We start from the raw sequence: 22,016 nt of genomic DNA, 5'->3' as shown, positions 1-22,016 counted from the left end.
CATATATACAGTTATGTTCCTCTGACTTAATTTGCATGACCTTGGGAATGTCAGTTAAACTTTGTGTATCTCAGTGTCTTTATCTTTGAAAATGAAGGGGAGAGTTTCCTTGCCCTCAAGACTTACTCAGAATCTTATGAATCTGTAGCTTAATTTTGACCAAAAACAATTATGTGGCTGAATCTTATTAATCAAACTTCACTTTCGGTGTTTGTTTCTCTGGTGGCAATTCCAAAAGACAGTTTCAAAAAACTTTTGTGTAATGATGGTATCATTGGAGGAATTTTATTGCCATGCTAGGGGATTATGTGCTTTACTTGTTTTTAAAAATCATATTTGTAGGCATACTTCATAACACCTTGGACCACTGTGTATTATTTCTTTGCATTGAAATTGAGAACTTTAATACCAAATTCTGTAAATTTTTGCTCGACATATCTTCTTGGGGTTAAGGAGACTTAGCTTCGGGGCAGCTAGGTGGTACAGTGGATAAAGCACTGGCCCTGGATTCAGGAGGACATGAGTTCAAATCCGGCCCCAGACACTTAACACTTACTAGCTGTGTGACCCTTGGCAAGTCACTTAACCCCCATTGTCCCACCAAAAAAACCCAAAACAAAACAAAACAAAAAAAGCCCTTCACAAAGAAGACTTTGCTTCATTCCTCTCTGACATTAAATTTGTATGATCCTGGGCAAGCCATTTAATTTCTAAGTCATTGGCAATTCTCTTAGATTATAAATTTCTCAACAGTTGCCACTTTGCATTGGTGGAATGAATTTTTCTCACTGGAATTTCCATATAACAGTACAATCACATTTCTAGATCTTTATACACACATACCTATGTTTGTATAACTTGATTATAGTTGTTTAGAGAAATAATTCCTGAAGAAGTTACTATAATTTGGAGGACCAAAAGTACCCAGAAACCATGTCAGTCAACAATAATCTATCTACTTGTTAAATGGAGGTTCATGTAAGCCAAGGATAATACTAGCTTACTATGGAAGCTCAAACCTTGTAGAGCAGAAATTTTAGAAGATACCACTTGTAACATTCCATCAAACAGCAAAAGGAAAGCCAACCCGCAGGAATCTCTATGTGAGAATCTTTTAAGCCAGGCTATCTGGGGGTGTTTACAGATTAAACTGTAAATCAATCTTCATTACTTATGGCAGTGTGGTATAGTTGATAAAGAAATGGGCTTGGAGCCAAGAAGACCTGGATTCAAATCCTTCCTCTGATATATAGAGGAGGGAAGGCAGCAATAATATGTAAACCAGATAAATTAGTACAAATATATGCAAAATAAATACAAATAATTTTTTTTTTTGGTGAGGCAATTAGGGTTAAGTGATTTGCCTAGGGTCACACAGCTAGTAAGTGTCAAGTGTCTGAGGCTGGATTTGAACTCAGGTCCTCCTGAATCCAGGGCCAGTGCTTTATCCACTGCACCACCTAGCCACCCAATACAAATTAATTTTGGAGGTGAATGGTATGAAGTGGTGAGAACACTAATAATTGATGGGTTGGAGAGGACAGTAATCACCTCAATATAGGAGATAACAGTTCATGAGAGCCAGGAATTCCAAGAGGTAGAAGCAAGAAGGGAAGAGGCAAAAGGGATAAACAGTCTATGAAAAACCACGTAGGTAGGAGATGGAACAAATGAAACAGGATTAGGACAGTTTGGTTAAAGTTTGGAGTGTGTAAGGGTGAGTAAAATGAAAACTTAGAAAGATAGGTCAGGACTATATTTGTGAAATATTTTTCTACCACTATTATTTCTCAGCCAGTACCAAATAATTTTTATGACTGCTGCTTTATAATATAGTTTTAGATTTGGTATGGCTAGGCCACATTCCTGTGCATTTTTCATTAATTCTCTTGATATTCTTGACCTTTTGTTCTTCCAAATGAATTTTGTTATTATTTTTCTAGCTCTATAAAATAATTTTTGGGTAGTTTGATTGGTATGGCACTGAATAAGTAAATTTATTTAGGTAGAATTGTCATTTTTATTATATTAGCTTGACCTACCCATGAGCAATTGGTATTTTCCCAGTTATTTAGATCTGATTATATATGTGTAAAAAATGTTTTGTAATTGTGTTCATATAATTCCTGAGTTTGTCTTGGCAGGTAGACTCTGAAATATTTTATATTGTCTACAGTTATTTTAAATGGAGTTTCTCTTGCTTTTGTTTTGTTTTGTTTTTGCAGGGCAATGAGGATTAAGTGACTTGCCTAGGGTCACACAGCTTGTAAGTGTCAAGTGTCTGAAGCTGGATTTGAACTCAGGTCTTCCTGAATGAAGGACCAGTGCTTTATCCACTGTACCACCTAGCTGCCCCTAAATGGAATTTGGCTTGCTATCTCTTGCTGCTGGGCTTTGTTGGTCATATATAGAAATGCTGATGATTTATGTGGGTTTATTTTATATCCCGCAACTTTGCTAAAGTTGTTAATTATTTCAAGTAGATTTTTAGTTGATTCTCTAGGATTTTCTAAGAATACCATCGTATTATCTGCAGAGTGATAGTCTTGTTTCTTCCTTGCCTATTCTAATTCCTTCACTTTATTTTTCTTCTCTTATTGCTAAAGCTAACATTTCTACTACAATATTGAATAATAGAGGTGACAATGGACATCTTATTTCATCCGTGATCTTATTGGGAATGCCTCTAACTTATCCCTCTTACATATAATGCTTGCTGAAAGTTTAGATAGTGTGAATGGTTTTAAATGTCAAATAGAAAGAGTTTTAATTTTATCTTGCAGGCTATATAAAGCAGATTCTTGGGCAAGGATATATGACATAATCAGACTTGTATTTGAGGAATATCAATTTGTCAGCTGTATGGAGAATAGATTTGACAGCAGAGAGACTGGAGGCAGCAAGACTAATTGGAAGGAGATTATAGTAGTCTAGTCAAGAGGTGATGAGGAACTGAATTAGGGTAATCTTTAAGAGTGGAGAAAAAGAAATAGATATAAAAGATATTGTTAGCTAAAGAGAATATATTATCTGAGAGAAACAGATGTGGTAGCATGCATGATAAAGTAGCACTCTTTATCAAGAGGATATTGACATATACGAGTTTGAGTCCAGAAGCATAGTGGAGATCATGTGAATGGAGTTGTAAGACCAATGTTCCAGTTCTGAGGTAGCCTGCTGCCTAAGAGGGAGGATCAAACTTTATTTCCTCATTATCATCTTGGATCCCCAGGGAAAAAATCTCTTAAACCTTAGATTTGGTTTTGTTTAGGCTCTAAGGGGATTAGCAGGTTCCTTTTTAAAGAAGTGCCTCACTGTACACAGTAGTAGATAACAAGTATAGGACAGTTATTTATTTTCTCTACCACAAAATAAATGCTTAAAACCCTAAAGACTCATAGGTATGTACTTACAAATATTTTAAAAAATATTGAAACAGTAATTTATCACTCCTATTTTACTTTCTCAGGAGATAGGAAAGACTCCTGGGAGACCTGAGGTATTATTGAACAGGTTTCATTTTCACCTCAGTCTAAAATGTCCAAGCAGCATCTCACTCAATGTCCAAATGTTTTGGCCTGCCGAACACTAGTGGCTATCATTTTGTTGAAGGTTATTTTCTCTTAGAACGGCTTAGCTGCAGGACATGCTACCTGCTGAGCAATCAGCAACCTGGACCTCTCAGTGGCCACAGACCTTTGGTTATTTCCTAGACTAGGAACATCCAGCTCAAGATTGTTCTTCAGTCACCTGTGCTCAGGGGGAAAAAAGCACACAAAACAGGAGATGCAGCTAGAAAGCTAAGATCTAGCTTTCATTGTGATATAACTTTTATAGCTACTTTTGAGAAGAAGGATTATCTCTTCTAACTTTTCCCCAGATAAAAGATCTTCTTTAAACTGTACATTACCAACAGAGTGGGTGAAAACTTGAGCTGATAGTGGAAGTTTCTACATCAGTGAAATCACAAGTATAGATCAGAGCAATAAAATCACAATGTGTCCTCCACTGGTACAGCGAAGTCCTTTTATTCTTCTTTGATTGAGTCTTTGGTAATCTTTACAAAGGGACTGTTACAAATCTCTTCTTTTCTACTCAAGCTTCCTATTGTGCCTTGCCCTACCTTGTCCTCTTCGCCAGAGGAACTAGCCTTCTACCAAGGCCAAGACAAGGTGACACACATTTTTTTGGGGGGATAAAATATATTTCCCCCCTTCATGTCTTAGAACTATAGATACATGTATAGGTTACCTTTCCACTATCCCCCACCTAACAAAATTGTAAAGTGATCAGTACTTCAAAAATGAAATGTTTCACATCACTACAATAACTTTAGTTTTTAAAAAAAATTTATAAGTGTTTAACATGCTGTGTACATGTCTAAAAATACTGTATCAACATTGAATGGAGATTACACAAAATTTGGGAAAACAATTGACTTTTTTTTTTTTCGGGGCAATAGGGGTTAAGTGACTTGCCCAGGGCCCAGGGTCACACAGCTAGTAAGTGTCAAGTGTCTGAGGCCAGATTTGAACTCAGGTACTCCTGAATCCAGGGCCAGTGCTCTATCCACTGTGCCACCTAGCTGCCCCTTATATTGACTTCTTAAAATCAGCAAAATAGCAAGAGGCTACTGCTACAGTTTAAGGCATATAAGCATATCTTTAAAAATTAGGAAATAGTTCTACTGTTCTTCACTGCTTTATTTTCAGTTTGTTAAAAAAAAATTCCCTTTATATTATTTCATATACTAGGCTTTGGAGATCCCAATGCTAACAGTTGGACAAAGCCTGTCAATAGAACCATAATCCTCAGATTAGGAAACAACTATTTCTGATTATGAAGAAGCAACACACATTTTTGTGTGTGTGTGTGAGGCAATTGGGGTTAATGACTTGCCCAGGGTCACACAGCTAGTAAGTCTTAAGTATCTGGGTCTGGATTTGAACTCAGGTCCTCCTGACTCCAGGGCAGGTGCTCTATCCACTGTGCGACCTAACTACCCCCAACACACATTTTTAAAAGCATTTGCTATGTGCTAGGCACTGTGATAAATGCTAGGGACACACACACACACACACACACACACACACACACACAAATACAAAAACAAAGGCAGCGTCTGCCCTCAAAAAGTTTACATTCTAATGGGAGAGGTATGTGAGGTGCTGTACCTGCTGGAGGCATGGAGAGTCAGAAGCACAGCCTGGAGGAGAGAAGATTTAGGGAGGGATATCATACCTATTTTCAAATATTTGTAAGTCTGTCAAATGGAAAATAGATTGGACTTTTTTTTCCCTTTGAGGGTAGAAATAGGATAGATGGAAACTCTAAAACTCATTAATTAGTATATGGTAGATTTTGGCTGAACTTAAAGACATTTCTAATAATCAGAGCCCTTCAAATGTTTAAAATGCTTCTTCATATGATAATGAGCTCATTGTTCTTGGAACCATTTAATCAAGGTCTTACTGCAAATCCTGTGCTGAACTGAAGTTGAGAACAGGAAGAGTAATGCTGTAAGGTCTTGTGGTGTCAGCGATATGACTGTTAATGACTTTTATATGGGAGGGAAGGGAACTTTGCTATACAAATCTGCATTTTGGTGGATGGATAGTAGTGGCATGGAAGAAGGCATTGAGATCCCCAAATAGCAGGTGGCAGTGGTTCAAGAAAAAGAAGGCATCAGAACTAAGCTGATGCATAGTTGCTTATCTGGGCAGTGTTCACATAACCTATGCTGAATTGACCCTCTTTTTGCTTGGTTATTTTAAACTAGTTACTTTGTAAATTTTTCATTTTCAGGGGGGTGTTAAAATGATGTGCATAATTGATATGATGGGCACTTTTGTTTGTTCCCTTTTTAGTGGCCTGATAGTCCCTGAAGTACGGGGGAATGAAACAGTACCTGAAGTTGTTACTACATCTGGCTATGCCCTGCTTCACTTTTTCAGTGATGCTGCGTATAACCTAACTGGTTTCAACATTTTTTATTCGTAAGTATTTTCATTCAAACTCAGAATTATTCTTGTCACTTAGGATGATTGTTTTTTTTTTTTGGGGGGGATTATTATACCAATAACATGTCAATATCCCAATCTAAGGCTACAAAATCAAAATAATTTATGGCAGAGGACTAAGACAGATCGTGTTGTACCAGATCTTACTAAGTTAGAGTAATAAATTAATTACTGTTGAAACTGCATAAATATTTTCAAACTTTGAATAAGGATCCTTATTTGAAAATCCTTCTGATGACTCATTGTAGAAACATGAGTTTTCTTTTCTTTTCTTTTTTTGTGTGGGGCAATGAGGGTTAAGTGACTTGGCCAAGGTCACACAGCTGGTAAGTGTCAAGTGTCTGAGTCTGGATTTGAACTCAGGTCCTCCTAAATCCAGGACTGATGCTTTATCTACTTCGTCACCTAGCTGCCCCAGGAAACACGGGTTTTCAAAGCTAAGACAGCAGTAGGAGTTCGGTAGAGTTCTGGCAAACCAGAATGGCTTTGAGCATGGCCTCTTTGGTAGCTGGGTATCTCTTGTTAGAATGTAACTAGTCAACATTTGAGAGGCATATTACCAGATTGCCTGCCATTTGATGACATTTTTTAGCCCCAGCACCTCTTGAAGAACATCTACCTTTTAGAGAGGTAGACATCTGCCTTTTTGGAAGGAGTGCTCTCCCTATCAAAAATAAGCTCCTAGAGTATTAAACTATGAGGAAAGAGTAAGGCTCCTTCCTGGGTCTGGCTACCCAAGAAACATTGGAGCATCAGTGCCAAGAACTCACTGTTGGAAAGGGCTGCTTTTTCTGTGCCTGACTTGGGCAACCAGAGTAGTAGCCAGAAAATGTAATCAAGCATTACAAGGATGGTCAGAAAGGAACCTCTTCATCTGCCTTAGTCCCCATCCCTAGGGCTCGGGGATAGATAAAATACCACTGGAAAAGCTTGAGCCAGGAATAATAATAATAAACTTGACCCAGGCCAGCAGTTCTTTCTAATCATGATTTAGTACAGAAACAGGAGCATTCTTGTACTCTGATGATCTGATAGTATTAATAGATCTCATCCTGCCCTTGTGCTTAACAAATTTCATTCACCTGAGCAGGAGCAGGTCAATTAAATCATATAAGATATTAAGAATAAAAATCCATTTTGATAAATTTTATTTCTGATATTTTTGAAAACCTTAATAGCACTCTTAGCAAATATTAAATTAAAGGGACAATTGTAAATAATCTGTGAAACCATATAACCAGAAGTTTTTGCATATAAAAGAATATATACTTAGCATACTTTCTAGCACACAGTAGGCATCCAATAAATGTTGACTGACATTAATGAAACATTTTATTCTGCTCCTTTCCAATTTCTGTACTCTATGTACATACATACAAAACATTTTACTTATTTAGTTGTCAATAATGTGCTTTTCTAATTGCTTTTTCTTTGGTTTGTATGACTCATTTTCTATGTTCATATTCTACATATTGTCTTTTTAATGTAACAGTAATAGTTGTTTACATTGTTATGTCATAATTTGTTTAGTCATTCCATTCAACATATGGACATAAAAGTTATTTTCACCTTTTTGATGTTGCACATAGAAGGGCCACAAATATTTTTGTTCAGGTAAGTATAATTTTCATTTTTAGTTGCACTCTCAGAATACAGTCCTTATCACTGGGTCAAAGAGTATGACTAGTTTTGTAATTCTTATGGTACAGTTTATTGCTAGATTTTATTCCAAAGAGATTATATCTATTTATAGTTCTATCCACAATTCATGCTGTTTTCCTTCTATCCCTGCTAACATGCAATCTGGATTCTTTTAACCACTTTTGTCATATCTTCTGTGTGAAATTTGGCACCTCAGATTTGTTTTAATTTTTTCTTATTAGAGAGTTTTAACATTTTTTCCAAATAATTCTTTTTAATTTGTGTTTCTTTTTCCATAAATTTTCTTCATGTCATTTGGACATTAATCCATGGGGAAATCAGGGAGGAGAAGGGATTAGGGAAAGGAACAAGCATTTGTATAGTACTTAGTACATGCCAGACACTGTGCTAAGCCCTTTATAAATATTATCTCGCTTGATCCTCACAACAGTCCTGTGAGGTTGGTATTGTTATTATTCCCATTCTCAGGTGACCCTGAGCAGTTAGTAGGTCTTAATGTCAGTAGTTAGTAGTCTTAATGCCAGATTAGATCTCAGGTCTACTTGATTCCAGGTCCAGGGCTCTATTTGCCATGCTACCTTATTTAAATTAAATGAATTATTTAATTTTTCATCAGTTAGTGATTTTTGAAACCATACTATTATTAGATACATTTCTGGTAGCTCATGCTTCTCTCATTGCAATCTGTGACTTTTATTTTGGTTCTGTATTTTTTGTTTTGCAGAATTAAAATATTATGTGATCTTTGTTATCCTTAATAGTTAAACAGATAAAAATTTGTCTCTTCTATAATTAAAATAAGTATATTATTCCCTTCTATATATCTGCATAATATTTATAAAATATTTGTCTCAGTGGTCCAATAAAAAACTTCCTTGTAAAGTTTTAAATAAACTATATTGCCAGATTTTTCTCTGAAAAGATTGTATCTATTTATAGTTCTTCCAACACTAATGCTATTCATATTAGTTCCCCGGGTGACTTAAAATCAAATCTAAGTACTTTATTAAAGCAAAATAAATCCAGCTAAAAGGTGTGGGAATGATCCAATTCTGTATACTAACTAGTTAGCTTTCCTATCACCTGAATGCAGAGCATTGTATTTCTATCATCACAATTTATTTTTCCTTATTCTTTCCCAATTATCTCTGCCATCCCTCTTGGATATACTGCTCAGTTTTTGTACAGTTGCAGTTTATAAAGCTTCACACATGATTTACTAGCATCTAAACTCCATTGTCTTGGTAGCCATTTTACTGTATTTGCATATTGACTTTAACCCATTCCTAGTTTATACTAAGTTCATCCCAGATACTGATCATCCTATGTTTCTCTGGACACTTGGGGCTATTTTTCCTTAGTATTTTTTTGTATAGGTATTTGGTCACATATCAGTTTCTAAGATAAAGGATTATATTCTCTTCCCCATAATGTTTTCCCTTAAATATGTTTCATAGTCCTACATTCTGAACATAAAAATAGCTAGGTACATTCCCTTAAGGGACTTTCTTCCATCCTGAGCCTTGACCAGTAGGCCTTGTCTTGATCTTGCCTTTGACCATTTTTTGTCCCTTAACCTTCATAAAAATGTAAATATGAAAATTCTTACATAATGTAATTTATTACATGAATTTAGATGTATAGGGGTAAAATCTTCCCAAGATACATGTCCATTTTACTCCTCTGGCCCCAAACTTTCTTTTTTTCTTTTCTTTTTTTTTAGTGAGGCAATTGGGGTTAAGTGACTTGCCCAGGGTCACACAGCTAGTAAGTGTTAAGTGTCTGAGGCCAGATTTGAACTCAGGTCCTCCTGACTCCAGGGCCGGTGCTCTATCCACTGTGCCACCTAGCTGCCCCTGGCCCCAAACTTTCAATGGCCCTCTAGTGCTCTCAGAAACTCACAATCTGGATTATACCTTCCTTATCTGTCTTATTTCATAAACATCTGACACACACTCTTATCTTTGTGTCTTCACACAGGCTTATCCTTGATGATTAGAATGTTATATTTTCTTATTTCTACCCCTCAGAACTTAGATCTTTTTTCAAGAATAAGCTCAGGTGCCATTTTGTTTATGAAACTTTTGATGATCCCCCAGTTATTTCCTTCCTCTAGTTAACTTGTGTTTACTTATCTATATAGGTGTTGTATCCCACCAGTAGAGTGGTAGAATTAAATCTCCTTCAGGGGAAGAATTATTTGACTTTTTTCTTTATTTCCCCTATATTTAACATTGGGGATTGCACATACTAAGTGTTTAAAAATAGTTATTGAGGGGCAGCTAGGTGGCGCAGTGGATAGAGCACCAGCCCTGGAGTCAGGAGTACCTGAGTTCAAATCCGGCCTCAGACACTTAACACTTACTATCTGTGTGACCCTGGGCAAGTCACTTAACCCCAATTGCCTCACTAAAAAAAAAAAAAAAAGAAAGAAAAAAAAATAGTTATTGAATTGAGTTTGTTGAAATTGTTCTATAAAATATGACAAAAACATTTATTGTCTACTCTAGGCATGGTGTGTATGTGTGTATAGAAAAGGAGAAAATTGGAGTAGGAGAATTAGATAGATTAGAATGTGTGGTCCTTACCCATAATTTTGCAATCTTGGAAGCAGAAATAGATGCATAATTTTTCTTGATTACAAAGTATTTGTCACATGCTTATTATGTGCTAGGGCCTTTAGGTAGAAATAGTGAAAATGGTTCCTGATCCAAAGAAAGTTTCATTCTAATGTGTAGACATTTACATAAATAAGTATAAAGATACACATAGAGTAGATAGAAGATCGTCTTTTTTTTTCTTTGCAGGGCAATGAGGGTTAAATGACTTGTCCAGGGTCACACAGCTAGTAAGTGTCAAGTGTCTGAGGCTGGTTTTGAACTCAGGTCTTCCTGAATCCAGGGCCAGTGCTTTATCTACTGTGACACCTAGCTGCTCCAATAGAAGATAGTCTTAAAGGAGAAAATACTAGCAGTTGGGGTACTTAAAAAGGTGACATTTGAGCTGTCTTGAAATTACCAAAATAATTACAAAGTAATATATAATTAAAATAGTATGTATTGCCTATATAACAAGTGATAAAAGGATAAAGGATTGAAGTAGTGGCCCATGCCTTACCTAGCAATTAATAAGGTTTTCAAATGTTCCGTAAGATAATTTTCCAGAAAAATCTTAACCACTGCTTTAAAAACATGACTTTGAATGTTTGCTGTCATTTATTTATTTATTTTATAGAATTAATTCCTGTCCTAACAATTGCTCTGGGCACGGGAAATGCACAACCAGTGTTTCCATTCCAAGTCGGGTATATTGTGAGTGTGACAAGTATTGGAAAGGTGAAGCATGTGACATCCCTTACTGTAAAGCTAATTGCGGCAGTCCAGATCATGGCTACTGTGATCTAACAGGAGAAAAATTATGCGTCTGCAATGATAGCTGGCAAGGTAAGTAGTATGATGTGATTGTTTTTAAAGCAGCAATTAACATTTCCACTGGACTAAAAGAGCATTCTACATCTGTTCCTTTTTTTTCTTTAAAATATAATACCCTAGTTTGGATTTCTGGTTCTCATATATTTGCCATGATTCTTCAGAATATTTAATTTGCCAACCTATTGCTTAATCTTTTTTTTTTTAAGTCTTCATAAAAATGAAAAAGATCATTTTTTCCCCTTTAACAATCCCTTGGTAAGTTTTTGAAATGTTTGATGGTAATTTAGCTATAAAAAGATAGTAGTTAATAGGAAATAACTTAAAGAATTCATTTCTAAAAATGAATGCCTGATTTAATAGATAGTAGATAGTGGATACTGGATTATGGATATTTCTTAAGCAAGAGTGACCTCTTGTGGATTCTTTGAAAAACAACTTAACAACTAAGCTGGAGGAGAATTTCTAAATCATTATTTTGTAAATAGCTAGGAGCAGAGACCATTAGTTTTAGATATTAAATATAATTTTAGTTCAACATTTTTACTTAATATATTTTATTGATAACTTTTCTTTTATATAGTACAATTAGTTTTCAATATCTTATCATCTCCAAATTGTAATAAAGAAAAATAGTTAAGGAAAACAATCTGATACAGGGCCCATGTATGAAAATATGTTCACCCAATCTGCTCCTGTGGTCTTCCACCTGTCTAACAAGAGGTGTTTCATCATCTATTCCCTGGAGCCTTGGAGCCCTGGAATATTAAGTAATTTCATTTAATCTGAATTTAGCCCCCTTTAAATGTTTTTCTTTATGTCATTGCACGTTTTGTTCTCCTGGTTCTGCTTTCTACATCTTTTCATATGTCTTCCCATTTCCCCTGAATTCCGCATGCCTCTTGTTTCTTATTAATTCCCCAATACATAAAGACCCATTTTGTTTCTAGTTTTTATTTGTTACCACAAGAAGTTATGAATATTTGGTATATTATGAATTTTGAATACTCAGGTATATATTATAAATGTATAAATAATATATGACTTTACTTCTGTCTCTCATCTCATTTTCATATGTATGTATATATATATGTATGTATATATATACATATCTACATACATATATATGCTCCAATAGTACATACCATTGGCTCAAAGGCTGTAAATAATTTACTTTTTTCACGTTCCAAATTATTTTCCAAAATAGTGAGATTAATTCACTGGTTTAGATCTTAAGATATGAATAATAGGAATTATCTACCTTCAGAGTTGTATTTGCAGCTCAAGTGATTTCTAGAAATAATTCAACATATGAATTCCATTAATAGGGAGAATCTTTTCTGAATAATATGATCAGCAAAGGCATTATTTTTATAAGCTATTACAAAAAATATGTGATTCCTGTTAGAATTATTATAAGCACCTGCCTAGAATTATATGCTATTCTTTTTATGGCATATTTCTTTCAGTTGATTCATTCTTATACTAATGAGTTCACTGTTGTGACATTAGAATTGATAAAGTTAGGAGGATCAATGATTTTAGTCTTGTTAAAAATTAATGAAACCTCTTACCTAACTCAAACTCATGTCATCTTTTAAAGAAAAGATTGAGGATGATGGAAAGAATAGAAGAGATTTTCTCATTGTCTTGAAATTGATATGAATTATTTAAAATATAAAAATTACTTTTTCACTGATGAATTTCTTAATAAATACAAATTTATCTCTAAGATTTTATATTTAGGTTAATTGCTATGTTAATAGGTTTCCTTAAAACAAAAATAGTTCTGATTATTATTTACCTGTAGTTTTGGTCTTGTCTTGGAAGTGAAATACCCTTTTTTTATGTAGACCAAGTCCTGCATTAGAAAGATTCTTTTAAAAATAACTGAAAAAGCAAAATTGATATGATAAATGTGTTTTCCATATACATGCACAATACCTACTGATACACACACACTACAGTGGTCTTTTTCACATTTGAACAAATGGTATCTCATTAATTATTTTGTTGAAAACAGGGAGGCATTTCATAACATTCTTCATGAATTGTCATATTTTGTTTCTTTTTTTTTTGCCATCATCCCCCTCCCCCAATTGTTCATTGATATATTTTGTTTTCCTCTGGTATGTAATGTAGTTCTCACCTTAAGATGCTGCCATCCTTTATTGATTTCTTTACATTGTGGTATTTTTGTCCTTGCCTCTAGTGCCTAAAATAATTAAATTCATTTAGCTGCTATTATGTACTTGCTAGGGGGCAAACATGGCAAAGCTGATTTTGCTATGTTGCTTTAGAAATAATAATATGATTATAACAATATGTATCTATTATATTTTCCTCTGATATTTTGGCATATATTTTATAATAAATAAGTTTTCTTACCTGAATAATTAACATGGCTTGTGACATTGTGAAAACATTATGAATTTTAATTTTGATTTATTCTTTTATTTAAATGTTACAGGTAGAATATTATTTAAAATAATAGATTATTAAGATTGTTATGTTATATGTGAATGTTAGTTAATTGCTACTTTCTACTTATAGGGGTATCTTTTCCCTTATTTAAATGAAGTACGTATTCACCATACATTGTATTTATAAACATTAGATGCTTCTGCTTTCTGGATTGTAGTAATTGAAAGGAGTACCTAAAATATTGATATTCCCTAAGCGGCAAAAACTATTGTATTATTAACATTTTATTAATAAACTTTAGTATTAAAACATTTTATTGGTGGTCTCTGTTTTTATTCATTTTCTGTAGAGGGATGGGAAGGAAGAATGATTCTATTGAGAAATGGAGTACTGTTGGTATGCAGGGTGGTTTTTCCTTCCTTGTACCTGATCCTAATCCTAGTGTTATTTAGTAGTAGATCCTTAAGCCTTAGAAAGATGCAGGGTCCAAGTAGATAGGGTAAAAATCAAAGTTATTAGTGGAAAGATGTTGGGGAAAGGAATTAAGAGCAGAGACAGAAATTTAAGTTGCTGGTCAGTTTAGGGATAAGAGTTTTTAAACTTTGGATGATGGAAGAATCAGGAGATACGGAAATCTAGGCTCAAATTTGTTCTCAGTAAGTGTCAAATGAGAGGGAGAATTTATGATAAAGAGGGCTTTTTCACTTAATGTACTCCTTGAGAACTGGGCTCTTCACAGTCAAGTGGCAGAATAAATCATTACCTCTCTCTCTCTCTACTTTGATTTATAGCTTTATTACTCTTTAACATTTGTTGCATCTACATAACTTCACTTACATCCAACTGCAATATTTCACAGAGGCATAGAGATTAGATCTCAAGGCTATTGAAGTCTATCAGTTTTTACCAAGCTGCATTAGAGTGTGGTACTGGCCTCTGTATGTGACATATGACCAGTGTAGCTACATTCAAAGAAGTCTAACAACAATTTGGCTTGAAGCTGATGACATAGTTGGCCATATCAGCTATTGAAGACCATCTACTAAGTTGTATAAGGATTGCAATCTACAATATAAGTACTAGGAGTACTTATATAGTACTATATAAGTATAGCTACACACATTGTATATTTGTGTGATATTATATTGGCCTATGGATAGGCACTACATTGAAACTATATTGCCCTGATGAGTTCATTTGGTTCTGGATTTCAGCGAGTCCTGGCCAATTGAAATCTTAACGATAATTTTTATTAATAGTGTATGGGGCAGCTAGGTGGCACAGTGGATAAAGCACTGGCCTTGGATTCAGGAGGACCTGTGTTCAAATTCAGCCTCAGACACTTGACACTTAACTAGCTGTGTGACCCTGGGGAAGTCACTTAACCCTCATTGCCCTGCAAAAAAAAATAGTATATGAATAACTGGTAGAACACTAATTTACACTCAAAAAGATACAAGGAGAAATGTGTTTTCACCTGTTTGTGAACCTGCAATATATTGAATTCAAGTCTTCCTGACTCCAGGCCCAGCAATCTATCCCTTGTAGCACCTAGTTGCCTACTATTAGCTATAATTGTATGATAGGGAATTTATTACCAAAGAAGTTAAAACCAAAAGATGATTAATATTAATGTGGCACCTATTTCACAACATTATTATAATGTAGGATCTAAAGGAGATAATGTAGGTAAAGTACTTTATAATTTTTAAAGTGTTCTGTTTGAGGAGATCAGTACTTTTCACCATCTGGTAGCATATATCTCCTGTTGGAGACAATGGTCTTCTCATGCCCTCTCACAAGAATTGTCCATGTTGGGCCATAGGAGGAGAAAATGAACTGAAAGTTCAATATGATCCACTAGTTGTTACAGTATAATGCATTAGATATGATGTAGACCAAGAGTTTTTAACCTGGGGTCCATGAACTTATTTTTAAAAATGAACTTGTTTAAAAAATATTTTAATAACTATTTCATCCTTAATAATCTCATGATTTTTTGGATTTAAAAACAGTATTTGGAAAAGGGGTTCATAAGCTTCAATAGAATACCAGTAGGGAATTGTTTCCATCCATAACTATGGATTGGTTATAGCTTACCTGAGTCAGGTTAGGTTATATAGATATTTTAAGAGAGGTAGATAAAGGATCCTAAGATAAGAGATGTCTAGTTAAAAGTCATTTTGGAGATCATCTGGTTCAACCCACTCATTTTAAAAGTGAGGAAACAGTTCAGGTCAAGTGGCTTGACCTTGGGCGCCCATGAAGCTCCTTAATGGGAGGGGTGGGATTTGAACTCAAGTCTTATGATATTCAAGGCCAATGTCATTTACAAGTATACCAGGATAGGATTACATATACTTCAGGCCCTTTTGAATATATCACCCCTGAATATATCAAATAAGGACCAATACAAAGATTAGTAGAATCCCATTAGCATCTGAAAATACTCTCATAAATTCTTAAATCATTCTATCTAACTTTATTCTTGTCTATATGTTCCTCTGCTTCCTCCTAGGGCAAAAGTCCAGTCTAGCAAGGATGTATTATTTATGGAAATTAGCTAAACTGTTCTGATTCTCACATGGACTATGTTTCATAAAAATAAACAAATTTTACGTTTACATAGTTGGTACTTTTTTTTTTTAGGCTTGCAATGTACTTCCTTGTCAAAAATTCAGGGAGATAGGGAGTGAAAGGATTATTATCTTACATTTACAGATAAGGAAATAGTTTCTTATAGATCGTGGCTTGTCCAAGTTCACTGAGGATTAGAGTTCAAAAGTTAATACATAAAACATCATCAATAAAGTTAATACAGACTATTTAATATTGTACTTATATGTATATATAAGCACTACACATATACTATACATTATTCATGCTCACATACAGGACATAAATTACATAATGAAAACATCAAACATATAACTAAAGAGTGAGATTTAAAAATGTGAGATTTAAAAATTTAATGGAATTTCTTTCATCCATATTGGTCATGACATATTATTATAGATTTAGAGGTAGAAGGGAACTTATAGTAAGTTATCTGTTTAGACTCATTTTGCAAATAAGAAAAAAGAGAGAGTGGTTAAGTGACTTGTCAGGATATTCCTATACCTTTTGTTCTATACCTCATTACCATTTAGTCTTACTTTTGGCCTTCATTTTAAATATAGCTAGGTGCTATAGTAATATCCATTAAAATGAATTTACATTTAGTTATTTATTTTAAAATAATTAATATTAATCATGTTTTTTTCTTGACTTCTTTAGTAATAAATTCCCGATCTAGCGTACAATTATAACTAAGAGTAGACTGCTAGGTGGTGCAGTGGATAGATTGCTGGGCCTGGAGTCAGGAAGACCTGAATTCAAATGTGATTTCACATATTTACTAGCTTTGTGACTTTGGACAAGTCACTTAATCTCTGCTGGCCTCAGTTTTCTCAATTGTAAAATAAGGATAATAACAGCACTTAACCTCACAGGGTTGTTGGGAGGATCAAATGAGATAATATTTATAAAGTGCTTAGCACAGTACCTGGCACATTGCAGGTTCTGTATGAATGCTTATTCCTTTCCCTTATTCATCTGTAAAGTGGAGATATAGCACCTATATCACAACATTGTTATGAGATAATAAAGAATCTAAATGAGATACTGTAGGCAAACCACTTTATAAATTTTAAAGTGTTTTGTTTATTATTATTGTTGTTGTTATTATAATTGAGGAGATCAGTAATTTCACCATCTCTTGGCACATATCCCCTGTTGGAGAGAATGGTTTTCTCATGCCCTCTTAGAGTTGTCCATATCAGGGAATAGGAGGAGAACATGAACTGAAAGTTCTACTAGTTGAACCAGCATAATGTGTTAGACATGATGTAGATCAAGAGTATTTAACCTGGGGTCCATGAACTTGTTTTAAAAATATTTTAAATAACTATTTAATCCTTAATAATCATGATTTTTTTGCATTAAAAATAGTATTTGGAGAAGGGATTCATAGGCTTCCTCAGAGTGCCAAAAAAGGTTTATGATAAAAAAAAGGTTAAGAACCCCCTGTTTTGGGCAATTCTCTTCTTTCAGAGAGAACACTTAAATTTTCCCATAGAGATAAGAAACTGTTTTATTTTTGTGAAGTCCCCAGAGAAGGTGATTTTATAGTTTTCCAGGGTGGACTTTTCAAGGGTTTAAGAACATCAGACTATCTAGATGGTTCTCCTTAATGATTTTTGTTAAAAATTATTTTGACCTCTTATTCTATAGAATTGAAGAATAAATGACCACCATACTTTGTGTCCTTCATTTGAAAGCTTTTATGAAATTACTTTTTAGTCTCTTACCTGTTACTTTTCCCTCATTTTTTCTTCCTATTTTCTAAAAATTTAGTCACCATTGTGACTTTCCTGCTGTATCTTTTTTTTTGGGTGGGGCAGTGAGGGTTAAGTGACTTACCCAGGGTCACACAGCTAGTAAATGTCAAGTCTCTAAGCCTGGATTTGAACTGAGGTCCTCCTGAATCCAGGGCCAGTGCTTTATCTGCTGCACCACCCAGTCCCCCCCACCCCATCTTTTCAAATTTTCCTTTTCCCTCTTTAGTTTGTCCTGGGCATAATTATCTAGCAAGGGTTTGGCTAGACTCCTTTAAGAAAATATCATCTCATAATTCCTACAGTCTCATTTTTACTTGGGTGTGCCATTAACAACATGTTTAAACTATGGTGCTATAGCTTAGTGTAAGCTTATTATGTAATATGATCTCTAATTTATTTTTCTGGCCTGTGAGCGACACATTCATTCAGTAGGCATTTAGTGAGCATCTGCTAGGTGCTAGGTGATAAAAAGATGAAAATGAAACAGTCCCTGCCCTTGGGGAGCTTGCATTATGTTAGGGAAAGAAATGGGGCATGGAAAGGTATGTACACAGAAAAATTAAATACAAAATATATAAAATAATTTCTAGCAGGAAATTCCTCTGTGGTCTGTTCTCTAAAAAGAAAGAATTTTACTTCATTTGGTTTTTTTTTTCTGATCTCTGTTTTACTGCCATCATTTTGGATTTTAATTATATCTTCTAAGGTCTTGACATTCATATCCCTTCAAGCTTTACAGATTTAATAAGCATTTTCTCTAGTCCATTATCCTGGTCAGTGATGAAAATGTTAAGCAATAATTAATCTAAGTTGAAACTTGTGCCTGGAGAGGCAATGTGGTGTAGGGAATAGAGTGCTAAACTTGGAGTCAGAATGACTTGGGTTTTAATCTCATTTATTTATTAACTGCGTGAGTGGAAACAAATCCCTTGAATTTTTGGTGCTAGTTGAGCACTTTTTCTGTGCTTTCTTCTTCATGCTCCTGTGTGTTTCACTTTTAGGACCCTCAGTTTGTCACGTATAAAATAGGGATAACAATGACTGTATAACTTATTTTACAACATTGCTTTTCATACTTACATGGGATAATGCATATAAAGTGTTTTGTGAACCTTAAAGCCTTACATAAATTTCAATTAATATTACTACATTGACCCTTGATAGCAGCTAAAATGAATTCATTTGTTGAGTCAACTAAAACTTGTTTGATTGAAATAGAATATAATGGTGATGGAGGAAGCTTGGTGGTGCAGTGGATAAAGCACTGGCCTTGGATTCAGGAGGACCTGAGTTCAAATTCAGCCTCAGACACTTGACACTTACTAGCTGTGTGACCCTGGGCAAGTCACTTAACCCCAATTGCTCCCCCCCCCAAATAATGGTGATTATATTAGTCAAGACAGAATGAGAAGTAAGTTCTATACTTAAGATAATTTACATTTATATTTTCCTCATCTGGTAGGAATAACATTGCTATAGAAGGTTATGAGCCATATTTGATTCTTTGCAAAGCCATATCAATTATTTTCTTCATGGTGTTTATAATTGATGATGGATTTTCTAGGCATTAAAATTTTGCTGGATGGCAAAAGCTTATAGTTTTGTAATTTGCCAGCCAATACTTTCCATTTTTTGACTTTAATTAGTTACTATAGTAAAAACAGCTAACATTTATATAACATTTTACATTTGCTGAGCATTGCTTTATATGCATTAGTTAACAAATATATATTAAGAGCTTGCTATATACTTCTCACTATGATAAGTAGTGAGGATTCAAAGAAAGGTGAAAACAGTTGCTTGCCCTTTAGTAATTCATAGTCTCATGAGGAAGACAGTATGTAAATAACTAGATACATACAAACTATATGCCGGGTAAGTAGAAGGCAAGTTCAGAGCAAGGTTCTAGCAGTTGGGGATATGGAGAGACCTCCTGCAGAAAGTGATATTACAGATTGGTCTTGATGGAATCCATCCTGGCATTTTGTGGGTTCTCAGAAATTATAACTGTGGCCTTAAATACCATTTTACTTTAATATTTTAAGGTTCAAGACAGTGTCTGCTAGCCTTGAAGTTAGCAAGCCCTGTGTTCAATACTCCTTCAATACATGCTGGTTGTGTTAACCTCTCAGGACACTGCTCAACTAAATTGATATTCTGTTTTATATGTAATGTCTCTTTTCTTATTGTTTAAAGATATATTAAAATCTTCATAAGGAAGGTAGAGAATAATGATTTTTAAAAATTCAGTTTCATCATCAAGATAATCTCTAGTTTTATATTACAAAATGTTATATGAGATGTTCATCACCCAAGTAGTATTATTACTATTTTATGTGAAATATTAGATATTTTAACTCTTTCAATATTTTAACTATTGATTTACCCAAGCTGTAGTTGTTTGGACTTTTAAAACATTTCAAACACTATTTTAAATCTCCTGGGGGATAGAACTCAGCATTTGCCATAGGGTGGCAGTATTGACCATCAGAATGCCATTTTATAACTGACACTTATGTTATAGAAACATTTTAAGTTTGATCTAGTTTAGGAAAATCTAATGTTCTCTTAGAGAAAATTTAACCATTTGATGCACAAATACTATAGGGTTAGTAATTTACATTTTAGAATTAAGTGTCAGCTTGTATTAGTAGAGGAAATTTCCTTATGTGAGAATTCCCTATATAAATGAAATCCCATGTCCAGTTCCCAACCCTATCCCTTATATATTTACATAAAATCTCAAGTATTCAAGAAAAGCATTTTCTTTCCTTAAGAAAATTAAGCAATAATGAATGTTCCTTGATAAGCAATAAATATTAACTCTAATTTCAGACTAGCAGAATAAAGACATTTCTATCCTAGTGGGCAATACTTGTTTAAGCTTGCTTTTCTCATTCATCAAAACCAAAATCTTAACTTTCTGTTTCATGGTTTTGTTGTATTTATCTCATGTATAGGTACCATGATATTTTAACCATAGCTAATATGTAATTTTAGAAAGACTCTAGTTTTTCACTTTGTTAAGGAGTAAGATCCTTAATGCTTTTTCAATTTGGAGAAGGTTGATTGACTCATTTGTTGACAGGTAAGTGTGGCAGCCCAGCAAACCTCTATATCTTTTCTTGCCATAGGCTATTCTTTTGCCTGAATCTCCCCTTAAGTTTTTCTGAAATCTAGGCCTAAAACCTTTAGCATTTGAAACTTTCATGCTTTATGCAACCTCTCTAATTAGGCACCTCCCTGCTTATGAGATCAGAAGTGAGAAACTGATACATAAGCCAAAACCTCTCTGATCTACATAGTCTTATCCTTGTCCCAGCTGCCTCACTGATTGCTATCATTATTCACATCAGGAGAAATGAAGAGAATCTGGTATACCCTGGGTGCTAGTTGAGCAGGGTATTTCTTCTTTGTCTTTTCTTTTGCTTTCTTCCTCATGCTCCTGTGTGTATCAAATTAAGTTACAGTTAAACCATGCTGGGCAAAGGCATATATATACATATGTTATTGGATGTCTTCCTTCTGTGGAAATCTGTAATCCCTACAAAAATATCCTCAGTGGTCTGGGGATAGTAAATTTATTTGAAAGTGGGCTAGTTTTTCCCCTCCCTGACACCTATTTTTATTAAAAGGGAAGTTCTCTATGAAGAACCTATTTTAAAAAAACTTATCTTTTTAAAAAATTAATTAATTAATTAATTATATTTTTTGCAAGGGGCAATGGGGGTTAAGTGACTTGCCCAGGGTCACACAGCTACTTAAGTGTCAAGTGTCTGAGGTCAGATTTGAACTTAGGTCCTCCTGACTCCAGGGCCAGTGCTCTATCCATTGCACCCACCTAGCTGCCTTGAAGAACCTCTTTTTAAAAATATAGATTTCCAACTTAATGGCAAGTATAACCTTAAAGAGTTGTCTAAGAGGGCAAATGGCTTGCCTAGAATCACATATCTAATATAAATGAAAAGTAGGGCTTGAACCCACTTTTTCCTTGGCTCTTTATCCACTACTCCATCCTTCTATCATTAATTAATAAGAAACAAGGTTTCTCTTTTCTCTCACTTTACATCCCCTTTTGGGGAAAAACAAAACAGAAATACTGC

The 22,016-nt window shown here is 34.5% G+C and overlaps 1 protein-coding gene across 2 annotated transcripts in view; it reads left to right on the top strand.

Annotated features, from left to right (window-relative positions):
* ATRNL1 (attractin like 1) overlaps positions 1–22,016 on the top strand; it is a 1,132,449-nt gene that overhangs the window by 43,498 nt on the left and 1,066,935 nt on the right. For both annotated transcript variants that reach the window (XM_043982337.1, XM_043982338.1), the window contains exons 4-5: positions 5,868–5,996; positions 10,917–11,125. In XM_043982337.1, coding sequence (XP_043838272.1) covers positions 5,868–5,996; positions 10,917–11,125 — 338 coding nt within the window. The remainder of the gene's footprint in view (positions 1–5,867; positions 5,997–10,916; positions 11,126–22,016) is intronic.

Source organism: Dromiciops gliroides, chromosome 2 (genome assembly GCF_019393635.1).
Source record: "Dromiciops gliroides isolate mDroGli1 chromosome 2, mDroGli1.pri, whole genome shotgun sequence".
NCBI lineage: Eukaryota > Metazoa > Chordata > Mammalia > Microbiotheria > Microbiotheriidae > Dromiciops > Dromiciops gliroides.
This window is presented reverse-complemented; position numbering and strand designations above follow the sequence as displayed.